We start from the raw sequence: 21,387 nt of genomic DNA, 5'->3' as shown, positions 1-21,387 counted from the left end.
GGTGTAAAGGAGCAACTTGGACACTCAGGCATGAAGGAAGCATGAGTTCAAGTCCGTTGCTCTCCCCTTGTCCCCCATATATGGGGACTAGGTTGGTGGAGGGTGTGTAGAGCCCAGGATCACATTAGATGATTGACACAGGGGTGAAAAATGGGTTACAAAATCGTGGGATAAAAAATATATTTTAAAAAAAAAAGAAAAAGAAGGGGGTGATGGTGAGGTTTCAGAGCTTTACGTAAGAACGAAATCGGAGCTACAGCCATTCTTCTTCCACCATGCGGGGGGGGAGGGGGGGGACGACATGTTTCATTCCAGTGGGCAAACATCTCAATCCATCACCCAATGTAAGCGCCTGCAGGGAGGAGGCTCAGAATGAACGAATGCGTCCAAAGAAAACGACAAAAGTGTGTTAATTCCCCCCCCCTCGCATCGCATGCCTATCTGGGACACAGCGTCCACACCCTCTACTTAACCCATTCTGACCTGAGATCAGATTCTAAAAATGTCTTCTACATCCTGACAGTTTTCTGAAAAAGCTATGTTTCTATGTCAGTCGTTCTTCGGTTTTTCAAAAATAGCAGACCTACAAGCTCGTAGCGCGCCACTCGGTGGCGCGCTACGAGCTTGTAGATCTGCTATTTTTCAAAAGCTAAAGCATAGCATAATGCTAACACCAAAAAGGGGTTCCCGCCCAGAATGGATTAAGACTCTTTTTAACCCATATAATACAAGCCAGGGCCGCACGACGGCTCTGAAACCGCCGTGTTCGTTCGCGGTGAACGGAGTGGGAGATTTCTCTAGGCTCTTCATGTGTGTTTTGGTGGTGTGTGGCGTGGCGGGGGAGGGGAGGGGGAGGGGGGGGGAGGGTGGTCAGGGCAGAACTTGTGTGGCGGTTAATTCCAGTGGTAGAAATTAAATACAGTACACTTGTTGCTCCAGTACTGTACTTAACTACTTACTGCACTTGCTATGGCTGCACTTTCTTAGCACTTGACCTAGGCCTTGGTGACCGTGTAGACTCATGCAAAGGTTCAAATGTAATTTAACCCATTCTGACCTGAGATCAGATTCATACAAGGTTTCCACAGGACACACACTGGTCTGATTAACCCATTCTGACCTGAGATCAGATTCTAAAAATGTCAGTCGTTCTTCGATTTTTCAAAAAATAGCAGACCTACAAGCTCGTAGCGCGCCACTCGGTGGCGCGCTATGACCTTGTAGATCTGCTATTTTTCAATAGCTAAAGCATAACATGATGCTTACACCAAAATGGGTTCCCGTTCAGAATGGGTTAAATGCATGCGCAGCATGTCATTTAGAGACAGATGCTAGGCTACGTTCATATTGTTTGTCTGGTATCCTATAGTTTCAAATATGCCATTTTGATATAGTCCAGCGATTCCCAAACTTTTCAGGAGGAGAGGTTAGAGACGTTTGCCCGGGCCGGCCGGCACCCAAATAGTGAAAATAGCAGATCATACACAAGACTACACACACTGTGTCGCTTCCCGTCGTGTTGTGAGTTTGTTGTAGATCGGCTATTTTCAATACTATTTTTATTTTATTCTTTTGGTGGCATTTCTTAAGATTTTTTTTGTTTGTCTTAACGTTTATTTATATTTAAAATGTACAAAACATCACGACCCATACAAATTTAGACTTTAGACTGATGCTGATGTTCTTGGTTGACCTGTAAACCTAAGCACTGTCTCATGCTTATAAAGTCTGCTAAAAATACCTACAGTACATTGAAAAATGTGCTTAGTATACAATATATCTATCTATCCATCCATCCATCCATCCATCCATCCATCCATCCATCCATCTACCTACCTACCTGCCTACCTATCTATCTATCTATCTATCTATAAGCTCACGATGCATCACGATGTGTCGTAGGCATGTAGATCTGGTATTTTTGAGAACATTTGACCCAAAAAAAGAAAGAATATTTTCACTTTCTTTATAATGCAGTATTCTAGGCCTAAGCTAAGCACATGATTGAAACAGATGGTCCCTTGTGGAGCCCCTGATTGGAATTAGCTGGAAGTCGTTAAGATAGCATAACTGGATTTGCTCTAAAGTGACATTTTGAATTGAGGACTTTCACTTTTTTAACCCATTTTGGGCGGGAACCCTTTTTGTTGTTTTATGTTATACTTTAGCCATTTAAAAATAGCAGATCTAACAAGCTCATAGGGCGGCACAGAGTGCCGCGCTACGAGCTTGTATAGATGTGAAAATGTGAAAAGCTTGTAGACAGCTTGAAAATGTGTTGCGAACTTTGGATATTATATTCTTTCAGAGCGAACGTTTTAAACTCAAATCTTTGCTTCTGGGAGGGGGGGGGGGTCCAGGAACAACATATTTTCAGCCGAATACATAGATTGTCGGGGACCTTGACATTGAAAACGGTTGAGTACCACTGACATAAAAACATAGGTTTTTCAGAAAATCTTTCTTTTTAGAATCATCCTCTGCAGGTCTAAATGGGTTAACACAGTATCTAATGCCTGGTTCCAAGTTCATGTGGTAGACGGTAGGGGAGACCGGGGTCAAAAGAACCATGCACTTTCTGAGGGGCACTATAGGCCCATCCAATGCCTGACGTCATGCCAAGTCTACAGTATTTTATGGACTTGTAACGTTTGTTTAGGGCACTATAAAACGTGACGTCATGTGGCAGCCCAGTCTATGGACTTTAAACAAACATTACACCGCAGGGGCCCCTCACAACACACGAGTGTGATGCTTTGAGGATGAGGAGCACAACAAGCCCCTCCAATACCTGGCCTTTGAAGATGGCAGCCGAGTCTATGGGAGTCTTTCTGCTTGTTTAGACTTTAGAGCATAGTTTACCAATCTTAACCCAGTTTGGGGCGGGAACCCCTTTTGGTGTTAGCATCATGTCGTGCTTTAGCTATTGAAAAAAAGCAGATCTTCAAGCTCGTAGCGCGCCACTTGTAGGTCTGCTATTTTTGAAGAATCGTGAAAAGTGACAAAGTGTTTGAGAACGACTGACATAGAAAAACTGCTTTTTCAAGAAAACAGTCAGGATTTAGAAGACATTTGCAGAATCGTTCCCAGGTCAAAATGGGTTAAGGACTACGGTTATAGCTGGAGTGAACATGTATTTTGTGAGAGGTCTCACACATGTCCTCCAATTGAATGCATGAGTCAAGCAAAAACGCAGTGGTACTTTTGTCCCAACTAGTCAAGGACAATAGCTTTACTTTGGTCCCGACATGCCTGTCGGGACCAAAGTGCCATTAGTCAAACAAAAGTATAAGGTCTAGCTAACCGTGTGAAGTGAGGGGGCACTGTCTTATGACCATACCTCATTCTGGGCACAAATCTACATTTGTGTCCTCACTTTTATCTTCAAACTAACCCGGAAAGCTGCATGCAGGGCACAGCGAAAACAAGTTCCAGTGGTTGGAGGCCCTTCCTTTTGGGGTGTGTGTGTGTGTGTGTGTGTGTGTGTGTGTGTGTGTGTTGGGGGAGGAGGGGGGTGTCAGGTATGGCATGGGCATGGTGGTTGTGCTGTTAATTCATGTCTGTTTACTTTTGGTGTGTGTGTCTCTGTGCGTCTCCGTGTGTGCGTGTGCGACGTACGTGCATGTGTGTGTGTGTGTGTGCGCCGTGGGGGAGGTCTCAGGCCCCGGTCGGTTGTTGTGGTGTTAACTGTCTACTTTAATCCCAGTTTACTGCGGCCGCAAACAAACTGTGCTCTGGCTAAACGACGGCCTCGGTCTCTGGAAACCCCAACGCTTCACGTTTACATCCCACCCATCCTGCTCCGCTCCGCTCAGAGCCCCCAGACCAGACCGCAGGCCGCGGCCCGCGGGCGGCCCGCGGCGGGCCACATGCAACCCCACTAATTACACACTCCACCCGGCGGTGCACCGCGCTGGTACGGTTCTCTCTCTCTCGCTCGCTCACTCTCTCTTCCTCTTTCTCCCTCTCTCACTCTCTCTTCCTCTCTTCCTCTCTCTCTCGCTCTCTTCCTCTCTCTCAACATTTTACAAGTGTTGCCAAAGCACAATCACAAATATCTCTCTCTCTCTCTCTCTGACACTATCTCTCTTTGCCCTGCCCCTCTCTCCCCTGTCTCCCTATCTCTCTCTCTCTCCCCTGTCTCCCTATCTCTCTCTCCATCTCTCTCTCCAGGCACTATATCTGCCTGCCTCTCAATTTGATTCAAAGGATCTTTATTGTCATGAGAAAACAAAACATACATTTACATTGCTAAAGAAGCGAAAGTGAAACAAAAACAACAGTTAAATAGGGGGCTATAAAATACAAATGGGACTGAATAAGAGTGTAAACAGAGCTGTGTTACATTGAGACTTAGAGGGAACTATTAATGGACTATAATCTTACAAGCTTGGTATAAACTTTTTATCATCTTCCTCTCTATCTCTATAGTCTCTCTCTCTCTCTCTCTCTCTCTCTCTCATCCACTAATATCTCCTTCTCTCTATATATATCTGTTCAATAACAAATTCTCTCCAACATACATACATACATTCTCCCTCTCTCTCTTTCTCTCTCTCTCCCTCTCTCTCTCTCCGTCTCCACTGCCACACTAGACTACACAATTATGCCCCCCCAAAAAAACCCACAGACAAAGGCCTCCATGGCCCCGACACAACAGGGTCGCTCGGGCCGAAGTAACGACCCCCTACCCCGGGCTCCACTGGCCGCTACAGTGACACATTGGAGAGAATACACCCACAGTCACGAAGGGAGAGAGGGAGAGGGAGAGAGAGAGAGAGAGAGAGAGAGAGAGAGAGTTACAGAATCCGCCCAGAGAGAAACTCCAAAACCTCTCATGCCCTCGGGGTGAATTCCATCACAGCCGTGCAGGTCAAAACTATATCCAACTAATAATAGCCTAATAAAATATATAGCATATAATAATAATAATAATAATAATAATGTGAATATGAATTATAACAAGGCTTATTATAATTAGGCAATAGGCGAATTATTAAGATTATTAGTATTAATAGTATAGTATTTTTTGATGAATTGAACATGGTGGACCCTCTTGTAAACAATTAGTATCCTAATGCTTAATTGGGTCGTCCACTCACAGTTAACAGTCTTTGTATTGAGTTTGTGCTTGAAATGTAGGCTACTGTAATGCTGCAAACTGTTAATAAATATTTCAATTAAATCAATCAAAAAAGGTAGTATTATGAAAGGTTATTGTCTACAGAGTTGGTGTGTCGTGTTGGACTGGATGATTGATTCCTCGACACGTGTCGCAGAGAGGTGACACAAGCCAATGAAGCCGTTTGAATGGAGCCAACATTTCACGACACGCAACCGTGTAAAAAAAAGCGTGCGCGTTAATTGTTAACAAACCAGATCCATTAAGCACTAGTGGTGACTATTGTGTGACGCGTGTGTGTGCGTGCGTGCGTGCCTGCCTGCTTGTGTGTGTGTGTGTCAAGGACATAGCCTTCTAAAAGTTCTAAAGTAGACATTTCATTTAGAGCCCATGAATGTACAGAGTAAAGTCTCCCGGATCATTGTATGCCTCCCAGAGGATTTTGCAGATTTTATCTCGATTCTCTCCACGCGTCGGTTGTTACTTTAGGAGGTGACAAGAGAAGCGACTATCGCGGTTCGACAGACATGATAAGGAAGGCACTGTTGTCCCAAAACCAGACTTAATCCACTACTAAAATACAGTAAATAAATGAGGAAAAACACCCCGTAGAAGATCGGGTTTTTTTTGGGGGGGGGGGGGGGGGGGGGCTAATCGATCCTCCTCCACTGAACTCATGATCATTCATGATTGATGATAGGCTACGAGGTGTCCAAAGTTTAGCCTAAAACAAAACCCACACGATTGATTGAAACACATGCTTGAACACAGCAGATAATACCATGAGTGATGAGTAATGTCATGACCACCACAGCCTAAAGATTTAGACTCCCGTAGATGTCAGAATCGATCAAAATGCATCTCCGAGTCGAGAGAGTCTATAAATCTTTAGGCTGTAACATGAGCACAAAGTTCCACCACAACAACACTTCTACACGGCTGTATAGTTATGGACTGGTGGTCACTTCATGGTCAGAAAGAATCGTAGAAGAATGAACAGTTCAAAGTGTTTGTATTTTATAGCCCATACCTGATGACAACAGCGAGCCTCATGCTGCCGATGATGGGGTGTCTTAAAATGTCGCGGTTGAAATAATTACGTCCAGTAGTAGAACACTTTTTTTACAATATCCCCCCCGTTCCTCCTCGAACTGCACCGCGGTGTGTGTATGTGTGTGTGTGAGTGAGTGTGAGCGTGTGTATGTTTGCGTGTGTGTGTAGCCTCCCACAAAAACACTGTGGTGATGGAACAGAGTGAGAGAGAGAGAGAGAGAGAGAGAGAGAGAGAGAGAGAGAGAGAGAGAGAGAGAGAGAGAGAGGTGTTTCCTTGGCGTGGTCTTGTCTCTCCGCTGCACTCCAGTACTCTCTCTCTACTTGCACCCCCACCCCCAAATTCTCTCTCTGTGACTCTCTCTCTCTCTCTTCCCTCTGTTTACAATTCCACTCCCCCCCCCCTCCTTCTCTCTCTCTCTCTCTCTCTCTCTCTCTCTCTCTCTGTGGTTTTGGCTAGATCGAGGAAGTCCTCTTGTAGGCTACTTAAGTTTGGATTTCAGTCCTCTCTCCTGTTGTACCATTGAACCAATTTGTACTGGTGGTGTGACAGTGGAGGGGATACGGAATATGGACAGATTACACAGCCTCTCTATCTCTCAGTCACAGTCTCTCTCTCTCTCTCACACACACACGCACATACACGCACACGCACGAGCGTGCGCGCACACACGCACACGTGTGCACACACACACGCACGCACACAACAGTTTCTGGCCCCTGACTAAGCTATAATAACTTTCAGAGGAGCTTTCTCAGTTACACAACAAGACAGAAGAATGGTTTATTGTACTTTGCGCACATTCGCACGCAAGCACACACAGGCGCACGCACACACTCATGCACGCACGCACGCACGCACACGCACACACGCACACACACACACACACACACACACACACACACACACACACACACGACTACAACCTCAACAACACCATGGCTACTACAACACAACCATGCAGACGCAGAAGGGGCGATCATTTAACATAATGTGCCTCTCCCTCCCGGCCTGGCGGAGATATGATGACAACATCCCCATTGACTCCGTCTCTAATCCTGTGCTGACACCGTGGCAGTGACAAAGAGACCGGCTGGCCGCCTGGCTGTCATACTGGAAGTGGAAGTCAGCAACACACACACACACACACACACACACACACACACAGAGCTACAGACTGACGTCCGACACACACACACACACACACACACAGAGCTACAGACTGACGCCCAACACACACACAGAGCTACAGACTGACGCCCGACACTTGGTTGGTGGGTGGGTGGGTGGGTGGGTGGGCGGGCGGGCGGCGGGCCCGCTGCAAAACACGTCTAGTCGGCATCATCTGTTTTCAGTGCTAAGATCTATTCTGTCACCAGGCAGCCCCGCCCCCTATACCAGGGCCCAGGAAATGATTCCCCGTTCATTTTCCTCATAGACATTTCAAAAAGGATTTATTTAAAGACCTTTTAAGCCTCGATCGTACAAAGCCAACTCATGTTGTGACAAATCATGACAGTATAAACACAATGTTTTGGGGCCAAACAAAGAATTAGAAAGAAGGAAGAAAGAAAACGGCAGGTTACAACACTTTTTTGTTGTTGTTTTTATTCTTTGTAATTCTTTGTTTGGTCCAAAATATTGTGTTTGTTGTCATGAGTTGTCACGACTCGAGTTGGCTTTGTACGACACTTAATGTGTGTGTGTGTGTGTGTGTGTGTGTGTGTGTGTGTGTGGGGGGGGGGGGGGGCGGACAGACATACCAAACAGCATGCAGGGCAAAAGTCAAAGACTGACCGACTCTACTACTGTAGTGGAAATATTGAAAAGATAAATGTGTACCGAAAGAAATGGGCGTGGCCTACAGGCTACATGTGGAGTTGCGTCATGATCCATGGGAATGCAGTGGAATGTTGGACATACTTTACATATACAGTACGAGGTCAAGGGTTACTGGGTTAGGCCCATTATCGCCCATGGGCCAATACGTGATGAGGCCTCCAAACATTTGGGGTGGAGATTCTTCCTGCAGGTCTGGGAGTGTGTGTGTGTGTGTGTGTGTGTGTGTGTGTGTGTGTGTGTGTGTGTGTGTGTGTGCACGTCGTTTGGCCCAGCAGTGTCCTGGGATTGGCTGTCCACAAACTGACAGACAGACAGTGTACAGGGTTTGATGAGGTCAGATCAACATTATGGAATGTCATAACAGCTCAGCTCCATATATGGAGATCTAAGGGTGGCAGCAGAGGGAGTGTCTTTCTTGAGTGTACAGGGTTTGATGATGTCTGACCATGTATGGAGTGTGTCTTGAGTGTGCAGGGTTTGATGGGCTCAGATCAACATATGGAATGTCAGAACAGGTCAGCTCCATATACGGAGATCTAAGGGTGGCAGCGGGGGCAGTGTCTTCAGTGTACAGGGTTTGATGGGGGCCCAGGTAGGGGGTGGCAGTGGGGGCAGTGTCTTCAGTGTACAGGGTTTAATGAGGGCCCAGGTAGGGTGGCAGAGGGGGCAGTGTGTTGAGTGTACAGGGTTTGATGAGGGCCCAGGTAGGGTGGCAGAGGGGGCAGTGTGTTGAGTGTACAGGGTTTGATGAGGGCCCAGGTAGGGGGGGGCAGAGGGGGCAGTGTGTTGAGTGTACAGGGTTTGATGAGGGCCCAGGTAGGGTGGCAGAGGGGGCAGTGTGTTGAGTGTACAGGGTTTGATGAGGGCCCAGGTAGGGAGGCAGAGGGGGCAGTGTCTTCAGTGTACAGGGTTTGATGAGGGCCCAGGTAGGGAGGCAGAGGGGGCAGTGTCTTCAGTGTACAGGGTTTGATGAGGGCCCAGGTAGGGGGTGGCAGGGGGGGCAGTGTGTTGAGTGTACAGGGTTTGATGAGGGCCCAGGTAGGGTGGCAGTGGGGGCAGTGTCTTCAGTGTACAGGGTTTGATGAGGGCCCAGGTAGGGCCATGCCTTCATTTTCAGGCCTGTTGTTGAGAACTCTATAGTTTTCTCCGGCTGCCGGGCGCGGCTGCACTAATAACTTTGGGACGGGCCCGTCTAGAGTTTAAATGGACAGGTGTCAGTCAAAAGGGAGACAGTTTCAACAACAGAAAAGTGTTGATGACGGTCTAAGGACCAAAATATCCACTCTCTTATTTGGATCCATGTTTTTACCCAAAGCCGATTTGTTTTTTAATTCAATAGTGTCTTCAAAAGATCAGACTTGGCAATGTTGTTGTTTTTCTGACAATGCACAAAAATGAGAAACGTTTCGCAGACATTTTTAATAATGCCAGTTCAGCTAGAAACACCCCCGCGCGCACACACACACACACACACAGTTACCAGAATTGCTCAAATAGACCCAGGAGATAAAACCACTTCTGAGGGGAGTTTTGTGTGAGCGCATGTGTGTGTGTGTGTGTGTGTGTGTGTGTGTGTGTGTGTGTGTGTGTGTGTGTGTGTGTGTGTGTGTGTGTGTGTGTGTGTGTGCACGCTCACCGCTCGTGTATGTGAGAGAGAGAGAGATCTGGAGTGATATCATTCCCACAGGGCAGATGTGCTGTGATGTAGTGTGTCATTACATAAACAACCCCCCCTCCCCCCCACAACCACACACACACACACACACACACACACACACACGGTGTCACTGCAGTTTTACCCACATACCTGTGGGGGTCCATTTCACCAGAGAATAGCAGATCTACAAGCTCACAACGAATCACAACACGAAGTCACCGTGAGCTTGCAAGATCGGTTATTCCGGGTCGAATGAATGAATGGCTGCAGGGTGTCGGGCTACAAGGGGTTAACCTGCTGTGTGAGACATTAAGTAGAGCTGTGTTATGTTGTTAGATGCTGGTCAGATGCTACCAGAAGACCGGAGGCGTAATCCCATGCACACACACACACACACACACACACACACACACACACACACACACACACACACACACACACACACACACACACACACACACACACACACACACACACACACACACACACACACACACACACACACACACACACACACACACACACACACACACACACACACACACACACACACACACTATATAATAGGATTGTGTTTGTGTTCGTAAATTCATTCATTCCCTCATCCAATCATATATTCATTCATTCATTTATTTCATCTTGCAATCTTTGTTCATTTCAGTTATACCGTATATTCAGAGTGGGTTTGCTCGTTTCACTTTTACACAAAAAAATAAAAGGAATAAAGGAAAGTTTTAGTTCAGTTTCAGGTCAACACATAGCCTAGCCTCGGAGACCACAAGAGTTTTAACACATAGGCCTAAAAACCTTGAACTAATTTGATTGAAAGAAAGAATGAAAGAAAGAAAGAAACCGGGTGAATGAGGGAGTGTGAAAGAGAGAGGGGGAGGGAGGGAGGGAGGGAGAGGTGATTTGTCTGCCAGGGAGAGTCAATATTTACCCATTCCACTGAAACGTATGGCAGGGCCTCAAAGCCATGTGCACGCATGTGTGTGTGTGTGTGTGTGTGTGTGTGTGTGTGTGTGTGTGTGTGTGTGAGAGATGTTTATGTGCACAGTGGTGGAGTATCAATACTGCAATAGAGAAGTACTCCGTTACAAGTATACAAGTCTGGAAGTAAAAATGTACTTGAGTAAAAGTGCAAATGTATTGGCATCAAAATGTATACTTAAACTATACCTAAAGTAAAAGCACTCGTTGTAATGTAGGTAATAATATGTCCCAAATCTTTTGAAAATAGCAGATCTGCATGCAAGCTCACAATGCATTGTGAGCTTCGGCTATTTTCAAATGGCCCGAAATGTGGGTGGTTATTAATCTATGTTTTGTAATCATAAAAAAACAGTTTTAAAATCCAATTAAAAAAGTACAGTATGTGATAGGGAGGATGACTGATTGAAGCAGTCAACTCAGGCCAGGTGTGACTGCTTAAATCAGCCATCCTCCCTCTCACACAGTATACTCAATTAAGTAAATGTACTTATACCGTAGTTACCACTCACTGCGTGTGCGTAGGTGTAGGCGTGTGTGAATGTGAATGAATGTGGGATGTGATCTAACCTGAGGTGTGTTACTGATGTGGGATCAACAGAGTAGAGTGTGTGCGTGCGTGCGTGCGCGCGCGTGCGTGCGTGTGTGTGTGTGTGTGTGTGTGTGTGTGTGTGTGTGTGTGTAATGTGTGTGTGTGTGTAATGTGTGTGCGTGTGCGTGTGTGTGTGTGTGTACTCCTGGAGACAGGGCTAGAGTGTGTTTATTTTCCAGCAGGTGTGAACCAACAGCACATGGGAGGAGGGAGGAAGTCCTCCGACTTTAAAACCACTTCAAACCCCCGTGTGTGTACACTCTGTTTACTGGAGTCCCACAGGGACCTGTGATAGGCCACCTCCTTTTCCCGTTCTACACTGACTTGTCGTGTTGTGACGCAACTTGGGAAAGTTTTGTTGCAACCCTTTCATTTTAATGTCATAATTATGAAAAGGAGATAAATCTTGTATACACTGACTCCCTTAATCCTTATTACAGTTCCATTGTTAAATAAAAAAATGAAAAGTGATGCCTCATGCAGAGTACGGGAGAAACTGGAGTATAGGCGCCGTGGGACTTTACTGTACAAATATGAATTGTAATCGTTGGAATGGCAGTTTCGGTCCAATACAGTAAGTCCCGAAATACCCATAATGTGTCTCAAAGAATATCACTCAAGGAGTCTGAGCTTTAAGCTCAAAACCACACCAAAGGGTCGGGTTGGGAAAAAATGGGGTTTTTTTTCAGCTATTGAAAAATAGCAGATCTACAAGCTCATAGCGCGCCACCGAGTGGCACGCTACGAGCTTGTAGGTCTGCTATTTTAGAAAAATCGAAGAACGACTGACATAGAAACATAGCTTTTTCAGAAAACTGTGAGGATGTAGAAGAACATTTTTAGAATCTGATCTCAGGTCAGAATGGGTTACGGTAAAACCACACCAGTGCAACTCCTTGCAACTCAATGAGTTACATTGGTGTTAAAAAGTGTTTTGTCCTGACCCGACCCTTTGGTGTGGTTCTGTCCTGACCCGACCCGAACCTTTGGTGTGGTTTGGGCTTCAGACTTCAGGTTGTGAACCGTACTGCTCAATACGGTGTGACGTCATCATGCTTATGTCACAGAGTTATATTATTATATATAAATGTGACCAACGACATTTATGCATTCAGGCGGTTATACGCAGCTCAAAGCGCCCACTTCAAGTGTAACCTAACCCTGCATCAGAGCTCACACACACACATGCACACACACACACACACACACACACACACACACACACACACACACAACATGACTGCAGGAACAAATCATGTAAAGTTAATGTTGCTAAGGATTGCAAATTGTTGTTTCAAATTTCAATTGAGTTAAAATCCAAATGTTTAAGTATTGTGTTTAGACAGTTTTAGCTTGAGTTGTTGTGCAAAGTTAAGTCTTTACTCTAGACAAGTTAATATACGACAAGTTAATATACAGGCTCCTGGGGACTCACTGGGCCGGTGGTGTCGACATCATAGCTTTCCCTGAAGTGGTGCAGGTTGACCCGAGACCTGGCAACTTCCTCCTACATCCAACAGGACCCCCGAGACATCCCACAGGACCCCGAGACAATCATGGCTCCGACTGAAGACGAAGACGACCACGGATACAACCTGGCTGACAGGAATAAAACAACAACACTGGAACAGAGACACAGCACGTGTAAGGCCATGGTACAGTACGCCATGACATTCAGTCCACACGCTAAACAGCTGCTGGGAGCCATGGAGGGTTCGGGGTGTCCGCTGTCGCTCGGCCGCGGCGTGTCCTGTGAAGACTGCGTGGAGAAGAGGTCGCCGTGGCACGGCTACTTCACGCCGCGCTCCGCCGGAGTGGTCATCTGTCAGAACAACATCCGCAGCCAGACGCAGGTGAACCGCACGGTGGTGCACGAGCTCACGCATGCCTTCGACCACTGCCTGGGACGCGTGGACTGGAAGAGTCTGAAACACTTGGCCTGTGCCGAGGTCCGGGCGTACAACCTCAGCGGGAGGTGTTTCACCCAGGAGTGTGTCCAGAGGTGGGCCGTGACCAACATGGGCGCGGCCACCAAAGAGATGGCGGAGAAAGCCGTGGCCGAGGTGTTGGACACGTGCCTCAGTGACCGCACGCCGCTCGGCCCGACTCCTCCGCACGGCGAGGAGAAGAACGCCTTCAGAGAATTATGAGAGCGTCTTTAATGCACAGCGTTGAGCATGTTGACTGGAAACACTGCTACACCAGTGGGTCTCAATAGGGGTCTATAGGTCGTCTCCCACTGCTCCCATTAGAACCTCCTCTTTGGCCTTTTACATGACACTGACTCCATCTTCAGCATCCTTCTCTAGGTTTAAGGCAAGGCACGTTCATTTGTATAGCACATTTAAACAAGGAGGCAATTCTTCATGTGAAAAGGCTCAAGGTTCAAAAAAGTTTGACAGTCCACAAAAGCAGATTTTTGCTAACGCAGTAGCACTTACTATGAGACCTAGCAGATCATGTCTGTCTGTGTGTCTGTCCCCCTTTTGTGCCCATATATGGAGCTGAGTGATTTGACTCAGCCATAACCAATCAGCCAATCACAAACAAATCACTCAGATCCATATATGGGCACAAAAGCGGGACAGACAGTTGCGTTCGCTTCCCGCGTTTGCGCGTCTTACTGGTTGTATTATATTTACCTCCTAAAGTGCAGGTTAATTCACAGTGCAGGCCCGGCCGGACAAGAATAATAGTTCAAAAAGAAGCACTGGCCAAAACAAAGCTCCAGATATAACAGAGCCGAATAAACACTTGTATTGGCAGTTAAAGAAAACGAAACAAACCAGGAGGTGAAGAATGTTCGGCGACCACCTTTTTTTCCACTGACGAAAACTAAATAAAAACTAAGCTACAATTTCGTCAACAAATGCAAACTAGACAAAAATGTCAGATTGGTTATTTTAAGCATGCCACCACGTATGAAATCAATCAAGTCAAGGCCCGGCAAAATACATTTTAATCCAACTACGGTAAATCAACTGGCCCATTAGCATCTTGGGATAATAAGTATTGTACTTAAGCATTATTATGTCATAATTTATCTATTGAAAAATAGCAGGCACCGAGTGCCGCGCTATCAACTTAGTTGTAGGTCTGCTATTCTTTTTTTAATCGTGAAAATGTGTTGCAAAACCTTTGAATATAATTATATTCTTTCAGAGCAAACGTTGGCCAATTACGTACATACATATATATATATTTAGGGGTCCTTGACATGAAATATGGAGCACCACAGATACAGAAACATGAGTTATTTCAAAAAACTGTCAGAATACTATCAGAAGACATTATTTTTTTTAACCCATTTTGGGGCGATAACCCCTTTTGGTGTTAGCATTATGTTATGCTTTAGCTATTTAAAAATAGCAGATCTACAAGCTCGGTGGCGCGCTACGAGCTTGTAGGTCTGCTATTTTTTGAAAAATCGACTGACGTAGAAGACATTTTTATAGAATCTGATCTCAGGTCAGAATGGAAAACTGTCAGGATGTAAGAAGACATTATCTCAGGTCAGAATGGGTTAAATTTCGACATCAGGCCTGGATGGGGCCTTTCCCACCACTGCATACAGTGGGTGGTCTGGGAGAGGAGGGGCCGGGGGGGGGGGGTGTTGTTGCCTAGCTGCTGTGGACTCGTATGATCTGGGATCCCGTGGGTGTTTGTTATGTCTATGTTCTTGTTTATGTTTGTTTATATAATGTGGTTCTTAAATCTGCTCACATCGCACACATTTCCCAGTTTGGGACATGATGATAATAAACCTGACCTTAGTTGACAGATTGGTAGCACTTTAATTAATCAACACGTAAATACAATTATGTGGTTTATAAATTAGCAAATGTGATTAACATGATGTCATATCAATGATCACGTCAGCAAGAGGACAAACAGTGGCTGGAAAAAGTACTCACAAGTTGCACTTAACCCATTTTTGGTGGGAACCCCTTTTGGTGTTTTAATTATGTTGTGCTTTAGCTGTTAGCAGATCTACAAGTTCATAGCACGCCACCGAGTGGCGCGCTATGAACTTGTAGGTCTGCTATTTTTTTAAACCACTGACATAGAAACATGGGTATTTCAGAATTTAGAATTTAATTTCGACGTCAGGCCTGCTCTACTGCAAATACTCCATTACAAGTAAAAGTAAGTATTGGCATCAAAATGTATTTAAAGTACCAAAAGTAGAATGTATACTCACTATGCAGAATGTCCCATTTGAGTTTTCAAATGTATACAAATATTTAGAAAAAAATGTGTCGCATCGCGACGCATTGTGAGCTTGTAGATCTGCTTTTTTCAAATGGCCCGAAATGTAGGACTGAAGTGGTTAATGTATGTTTTGTAATATCAATAATCAAAGTAGTAACTAATGTTTTTTTAAATAAATGTAATGGAGTAAAAGTACATTATTTGCCTCTGAGATTGTAGTGCACTAGAAGTAAAAGTATAATAAAGTATAAATACCTCAAAATTGTACTGAGGTATTAAGTCCTTCACTGTATTCAAAAGTACAGTACTTGAGTAGATGTACTCAGTTACTTCACACCACTGCAAACAAACAGGCAGGGGGAGGAGCTACAGCTGAGAAGATGACGGCTGAGGGTCAATAGGTCGAGGCGACCTATTGACCTAGGAGATTAGGAGAGGAGTGAGGAAGGAAGGAAGGAAGGAAGGAGGGGGTATCTCTGGGTGGAGGCGCTCTTCCAGTCAGTCGGACATTAAGGACATCTCGTCATAGAATGACTGGAAAGTCAATTAATTCATTTAGCCTAAACGCTTTAAACAATCCCAAATGAAAGGAATTAGATTTCCCTAATAGGGCGTGATTTATCTGCTGATGAAATGGACTCCTGGAAATGTCTTTTAATTGGGTTTTTCTGTCTGCGACTGTGTTTTTAATTACTGTCTGTCTGTCTGTCTGTCTGTCTGTTTGTCTGTCTGGGCCAGCTGTCCCTCCGATAATCGATTCTGATTATGTTTTATATGTTGTATAATCATCACACACTCGCAGATCTATCTCCAAGCTCACGTGCAGGGAGGGGTTTATTTACCCCTTTTTATTTTTTTACTATTTTTTAAATGTTCTTTGGAAAATGTCAAACTTTGTATACAGCAATGCATTGAAGAAAATGTAAAATCTTTCATTGTATTTTCTATCAGCATGTACTTTTGAATACTTCATTAACTCATTTTAACTCATAGTAATATTTCGCATTGTTCCGGACATGACCGATATATGCCACAATCAGAGGTCGCGTTAGTTAGACATTTTGACTGATATCTTATGACAACTGCCGGAAAATATAAATCCTTCCATGACATCCTGACCGGTTGACAATGACATGGCAGTTCATTATAATTATTATCATCGCAAAATATGTGTATTGAACAGTCAATCATTATCAGTTAAAATGACACTTTTAACGAGAAGGCACTTGTAAATAAAGTCACCACGTTGTCCTATCACAAACTAACAACAATGCACGCACAATATTTCAAACCCTTTCTTAAAATTAAAGCAATAAGAAGAACTAGAAATGTGCAATTCTGGGAGATTGCATAAGTTGCACTGATGCGAGTGGCGAGGATCCACTGGGAACTAAATTCCACTATCCCATTTATATTATAAAGCGTAAGATGTGAAGCATGACGACAGCGACAACAGACGCTCGACCAAAAAGCTTCACTTTTCTGTCGTGCAAAAGTTAACAAAAAGCAGGTTCACTTTGCTGGCAAAACATTCTCAGACGGAGAACGTGGTTGGTTGGTTGCCTCCTGTAATACATTTGACCAGACTGTATAAGTAAGATGCTGTCAGTGTCATACAGTATGTCATCTCTCTCTATAAATGCATCTCTGTGTGTATGTACAGTACGTGCGTCTGTAATCAAAGTCAAAGTCGTACGATGTGTCACACACATTACCGCCATTGAATTTTTTTAATCCACATTAAAAAGATGGTTGGCCGAAAACATGTCCTAATAACTGACTTTTATAGTGTAGAATAGATAAATGGCACAAATAAAAAAATAAAAAAATAAATATGGGAAAAAAATAAAATAAATCGAGTTTTATTGGTCAGTTTTTATGAATTTTGTCCTGTTTTTGTGTTTTTGTTTTATGTTTGTTTTTTGCCTCCTGTTTTTGTCTGTATTGTACTTTATTGTCTGTTGCTCCCCTTCCCCTTTCCCCAAGAGGACCACAATGGAAACAAGCCTAACGGCTTTCTTGTGACTTTATCCTTTTGAAAATATATTTTTCAATAAAGTATTCAATCAATCAATCAATCTCTTGGAGCGTTTGAGCTGCAGCCGTGCCGCACTCCGGAATCATTTGATGAGTAGATTTGACCCCCCCCCCTCCCCCAATCCAACCCATTGATGCTGAGTGCCAAGCATTGATGCATTGGGTTCTCATCTGTACAGTCTTTTGTACTGTATGACCCGGCCGGGGATCGAACCCCCGACCTCCCAGTTTCAGGGCGGACACTCTTAACCACAAGGCCACTGTCTGGCCTTGAAGCCAGCGACGTTCCACACCCCCACAGGGAGTGTGCAGTGTGTCCGGTGTCGAGTTCATCCCGTCGGAATGCCACCACAAAAACCTCTGCCCGCCCCGGGCTCTGGACCTGATCACCCCTATATGTTGTAGCCCCCAAACTATGGAACGCACTCCTCCCCTCCCACGTCAAATTGGCCCCGGCCCTCCATCGAGACTTTTAAATCTGGCCTAAAGACCCACCTCTATACCTTGGCTTTTAACCCCGCTTGAGTTCCTTCGGTCCTACATGTATATGTTTTGTCTCACTGTGATGCTGTTGTTTTTCTGTAATGTGTCTCAGTTGTTTTCACTGTCTGTACTTTGTTTTCTCGCTGTAGTTATTCTGTGTGGTAGCTTTAGTGCATTCGTTTATATTTTTCTCCTGTACAGCACGTTGTAAACTCTGAGTTTTGAAACGTGCTATATAAATAAAGTGGATTGGATTGGATAGGATATATCTATAAGGAGCTGGCCTGTTCTGACATCTGCAGAGACTCCATATTTGGGCATGCCTGACAAAGAACTCCATATACACAGTATGGGCACTCCATTATGGGCCGACATACACACATACCCAGCCGTTACATACCCCCCTAATTTTCAAACGTACTTTAGTTATGTCATCGAGAACAGTGGTTTCTCATTGGCTGGTGGAATATATACCAACATAGATACCCAGCCGATGATCGCTGGTCCCTGATTGGGGCATGCATGTCCAACTTGCATCGTTCCAAGTAGGCCAGTTGCCCAACGGGCACCGCTCTAGTACATCATAATAATTTAAAACCCGATTATTATGGCATCAGCATGATGACATAACGTTAAACTCCATAGACCCACATGACGTCATCATTCCGCCCCCTGTGACATCACGTGGGTCATTACGTCATCATCAGACATCATCACCATAATGTCATCGTCAAGTCTATGGACTTTTAATGTCCAATGTTTGTTTAAAGATCTTAACGACAAGACACGAAAATAAAGATTCATTCATTCATTCACATTAGAACTAAAAATACCTCATCATTTCCCTTTTATGGACGACAGTGACGTAAAGCCGTGACATCATCCGTCGTCTTCATCTTCAGGGTTTTGGGCGGTTGCGTCTCATTCGACGGCCAGCGTGCGACAGAGACAGTAGAGCTGCGCAGAGTGCAGAGGAATGACACACGGTGAACAGAGGACGGACGCACGCACACGCTGGAGAAGGCATTTTGTTGCACCCGTATGTGGAATGCACCGCGACCGTTCGGCTATCGGGTCACATCACATCGCTCAGCGTCAGGAGGAAGACTCTGGCATAGGTCCTATAGCGGGTTTGGCTGCGACGCCGACACGTTCCGCCGCTAGCTAACCTGCCGTCTATGTATTCTAGCCGTCGTTTGTTGTACATCATCATCATCGCACACCGGTCGGCATCGCTAACGCGGCGAATACGGTCATGGAGGAACTCGACCAGTGGATCGAGCAGCTGAACGAGTGCCGGCAGCTGACGGAGGGCCAGGTGCGCTCGCTCTGCGACAAGGCCCGCGAGATCCTGAGCCGCGAGTCCAACGTGCAGGAGGTGCGCTGCCCCGTGACCGTGTGCGGCGACGTCCACGGCCAGTTCCACGACCTCATGGAGCTGTTCCGCATCGGCGGGAAGTCGCCCGACACCAACTACCTGTTCATGGGCGACTACGTGGACCGCGGCCACTACTCGGTGGAGACGGTCACGCTGCTGGTGGCGCTCAAGGTGCGCTTCCCCGAGCGCATCACCGTCCTGCGCGGCAACCACGAGTCGCGGCAGATCACGCAGGTGTACGGCTTCTACGACGAGTGCCTGCGCAAGTACGGCAACACCAACGTGTGGAAGTACTTCACGGACCTGTTCGACTACCTGCCGCTGACGGCGCTGGTGGACGGCCAGGTCTTCTGCCTGCACGGCGGCCTGTCGCCCGCCGTCGACACCCTGGACCAGATCCGGGCGCTGGACCGCCTGCAGGAGGTCCCCCACGAGGGCCCCATGTGCGACCTGCTGTGGTCGGACCCCGACGAGTCGGGCGGCTGGGGCACGTCGCCGCGCGGCGCCGGCTACACCTTCGGCCAGGACATCTCGGAGACCTTCAACCACGCCAACGGCCTCAGCATGGTGTCGCGCGCCCACCAGCTGGTCATGGAGGGCTACAACTGGGGCCACGACCGCAACGTGGTGACCGTGTTCAGCGCGCCCAACTACTGCTACCGCTGCGGCAACCAGGCGGCCATCATGGAGCTGGACGACGGCCTCAAGCACTCCTTCGTGCAGTTTGACCCGGCGCCGCGCCAGGGCGAGCCCCAGGTGACCCGGCGCACCCCGGACTACTTCCTGTGAACGCCTGGTCCGAGGCCCGGCGCACCCCAGACTACTTCCTGTGAAGGCGTGGTCCGAGGTCAAAGGCCGTCCCGGGCAATTATTCACAAAGCAGACAGCCGTCCCCTTCTCCTGTTGGGGAAACCATGCGTTTTGTGAGATGAGCTCTGGACTGACTGGCAGACGGACAGACCCTCTTATAGACAGACAGAGCGCTGAGCCTCTGTCAGAGCCACGCTGTAAAATCAATGACAACAAACAGGGATATTTGCCTGATGAAATTATATTTTTTAAGAACAGCCTCCAGTCTCGTTATATAAATGTGTTGTCATAATGCTGTGCTTATGGAGATGGAAAAAAAATAATAAAGAAAAGCTTACAATGAAATGTTTAAGATTCTCCTTCCATTATTTTTTGAATAAATTGAATGTTTGTTAACTATTCATCACTGCCAATGTGCATCAAATGTGCCATATTATGATCATATTATGATACTTTTTTTTTTTTTACGAAGTGGCATTAGTCCAGCTTTCTAAGGTCTGTGTGTCTACAGCTAATCTCACAAACTGCTGGACCGATCAGCAATCAATATATTGTACGGAATGTACGGTGCTAAAAGGCGAAAAGCAAAGAAAATCAGGGGGTTATTATCATAAACAAAGAAATCACACCTGTGTGAAGTGAGTGGGCGTATCATCTCATTCTCTCATTCGGACCAATCACAATTTGCGTCCTCACTTTTTAGCCTCAATATAATACTTTGCTCAGCCAATCAAATCATCGCTACGGGGTGCTCAGCCAATCAAATCATCGCTATATTATTCACACAAACACACACAGCTGGGCATAGGACAAATTATGTTACATAAAACAATCAATTCAAATTAATTTAATAATAATTGTGTCAGTTTAGCCCCGCAGCGTTCAAGAACTGCCGATTTACAAGTTTCCAACGCGTCACAGTGTGCTGTAAGGTGAGCTTGTAGATCGACTATCTTTTCTGTTTTCTTTCTACTCATTCTGTCTTTTTTTTAAAGCCATTTCGCAACAGGAGAACCACAGTCAGGTTACGGGTATTAAGGTCATTTGGCATGGAAAGAGTTTAGGAAACTCCTGCCTTAAAGTAGTACAGCTGTCGTCTCAGCAACCACAATACTATAGGATCTGAGTAGAGAGACAATGGGACACTGTCCGTGGTGACAAAAACAAGTACAAAGTACAACAAAAAGGTACAAAAAACTAACAAACAAACTAG

At 45.8% G+C, this 21,387-nt stretch overlaps 3 protein-coding genes across 5 annotated transcripts in view; 2 read left to right on the top strand and 1 right to left on the bottom strand.

Annotated features, from left to right (window-relative positions):
• adamtsl4 (ADAMTS-like 4) overlaps window positions 1-6,335 on the bottom strand; it is a 90,899-nt gene extending 84,564 nt beyond the window's left edge. For all 3 annotated transcript variants that reach the window (XR_013964375.1, XR_013964376.1, XM_080768428.1), the window contains exon 1: window positions 6,153-6,335. Coding sequence is in view for 1 of the 3 variants with exons in the window: in XM_080768428.1 (XP_080624554.1) it covers window positions 6,153-6,175 (23 nt within the window). In the remaining 2 variants the exon portion in view is untranslated. The remainder of the gene's footprint in view (window positions 1-6,152) is intronic.
• Window positions 6,336-12,810: 6,475 nt separating this feature from the next.
• Window positions 12,811-13,404, top strand: LOC308317982 (mitochondrial inner membrane protease ATP23 homolog; the record flags this gene model as incomplete). Its single annotated transcript, XM_080767329.1, has 1 exon — window positions 12,811-13,404. The coding sequence occupies one exon, from the start codon at window positions 12,811-12,813 to the stop codon at window positions 13,402-13,404; it is 594 nt and encodes a 197-aa protein (XP_080623455.1).
• A 5,849-nt stretch (window positions 13,405-19,253) lies between these two features.
• LOC308318248 (serine/threonine-protein phosphatase 2A catalytic subunit beta isoform-like) lies at window positions 19,254-20,153 on the top strand (the record flags this gene model as incomplete). The annotated part of the gene is made up of 1 exon (XM_080767722.1): window positions 19,254-20,153. Exon 1 carries the CDS (start codon window positions 19,419-19,421, stop codon window positions 20,151-20,153), a length of 735 nt encoding a protein of 244 aa, XP_080623848.1. The 5' UTR covers window positions 19,254-19,418.
• Window positions 20,154-21,387: the final 1,234 nt, after the last annotated feature.

Source organism: Protomyctophum bolini (assembly GCF_963924005.1).
Source record: "Protomyctophum bolini genome assembly, chromosome: 7".
Classification (NCBI taxonomy): domain Eukaryota; kingdom Metazoa; phylum Chordata; class Actinopteri; order Myctophiformes; family Myctophidae; genus Protomyctophum; species Protomyctophum bolini.
The sequence above is the reverse complement of the archived record's forward strand: the minus strand, read 5'-3'. Positions and strand labels throughout refer to the sequence as shown.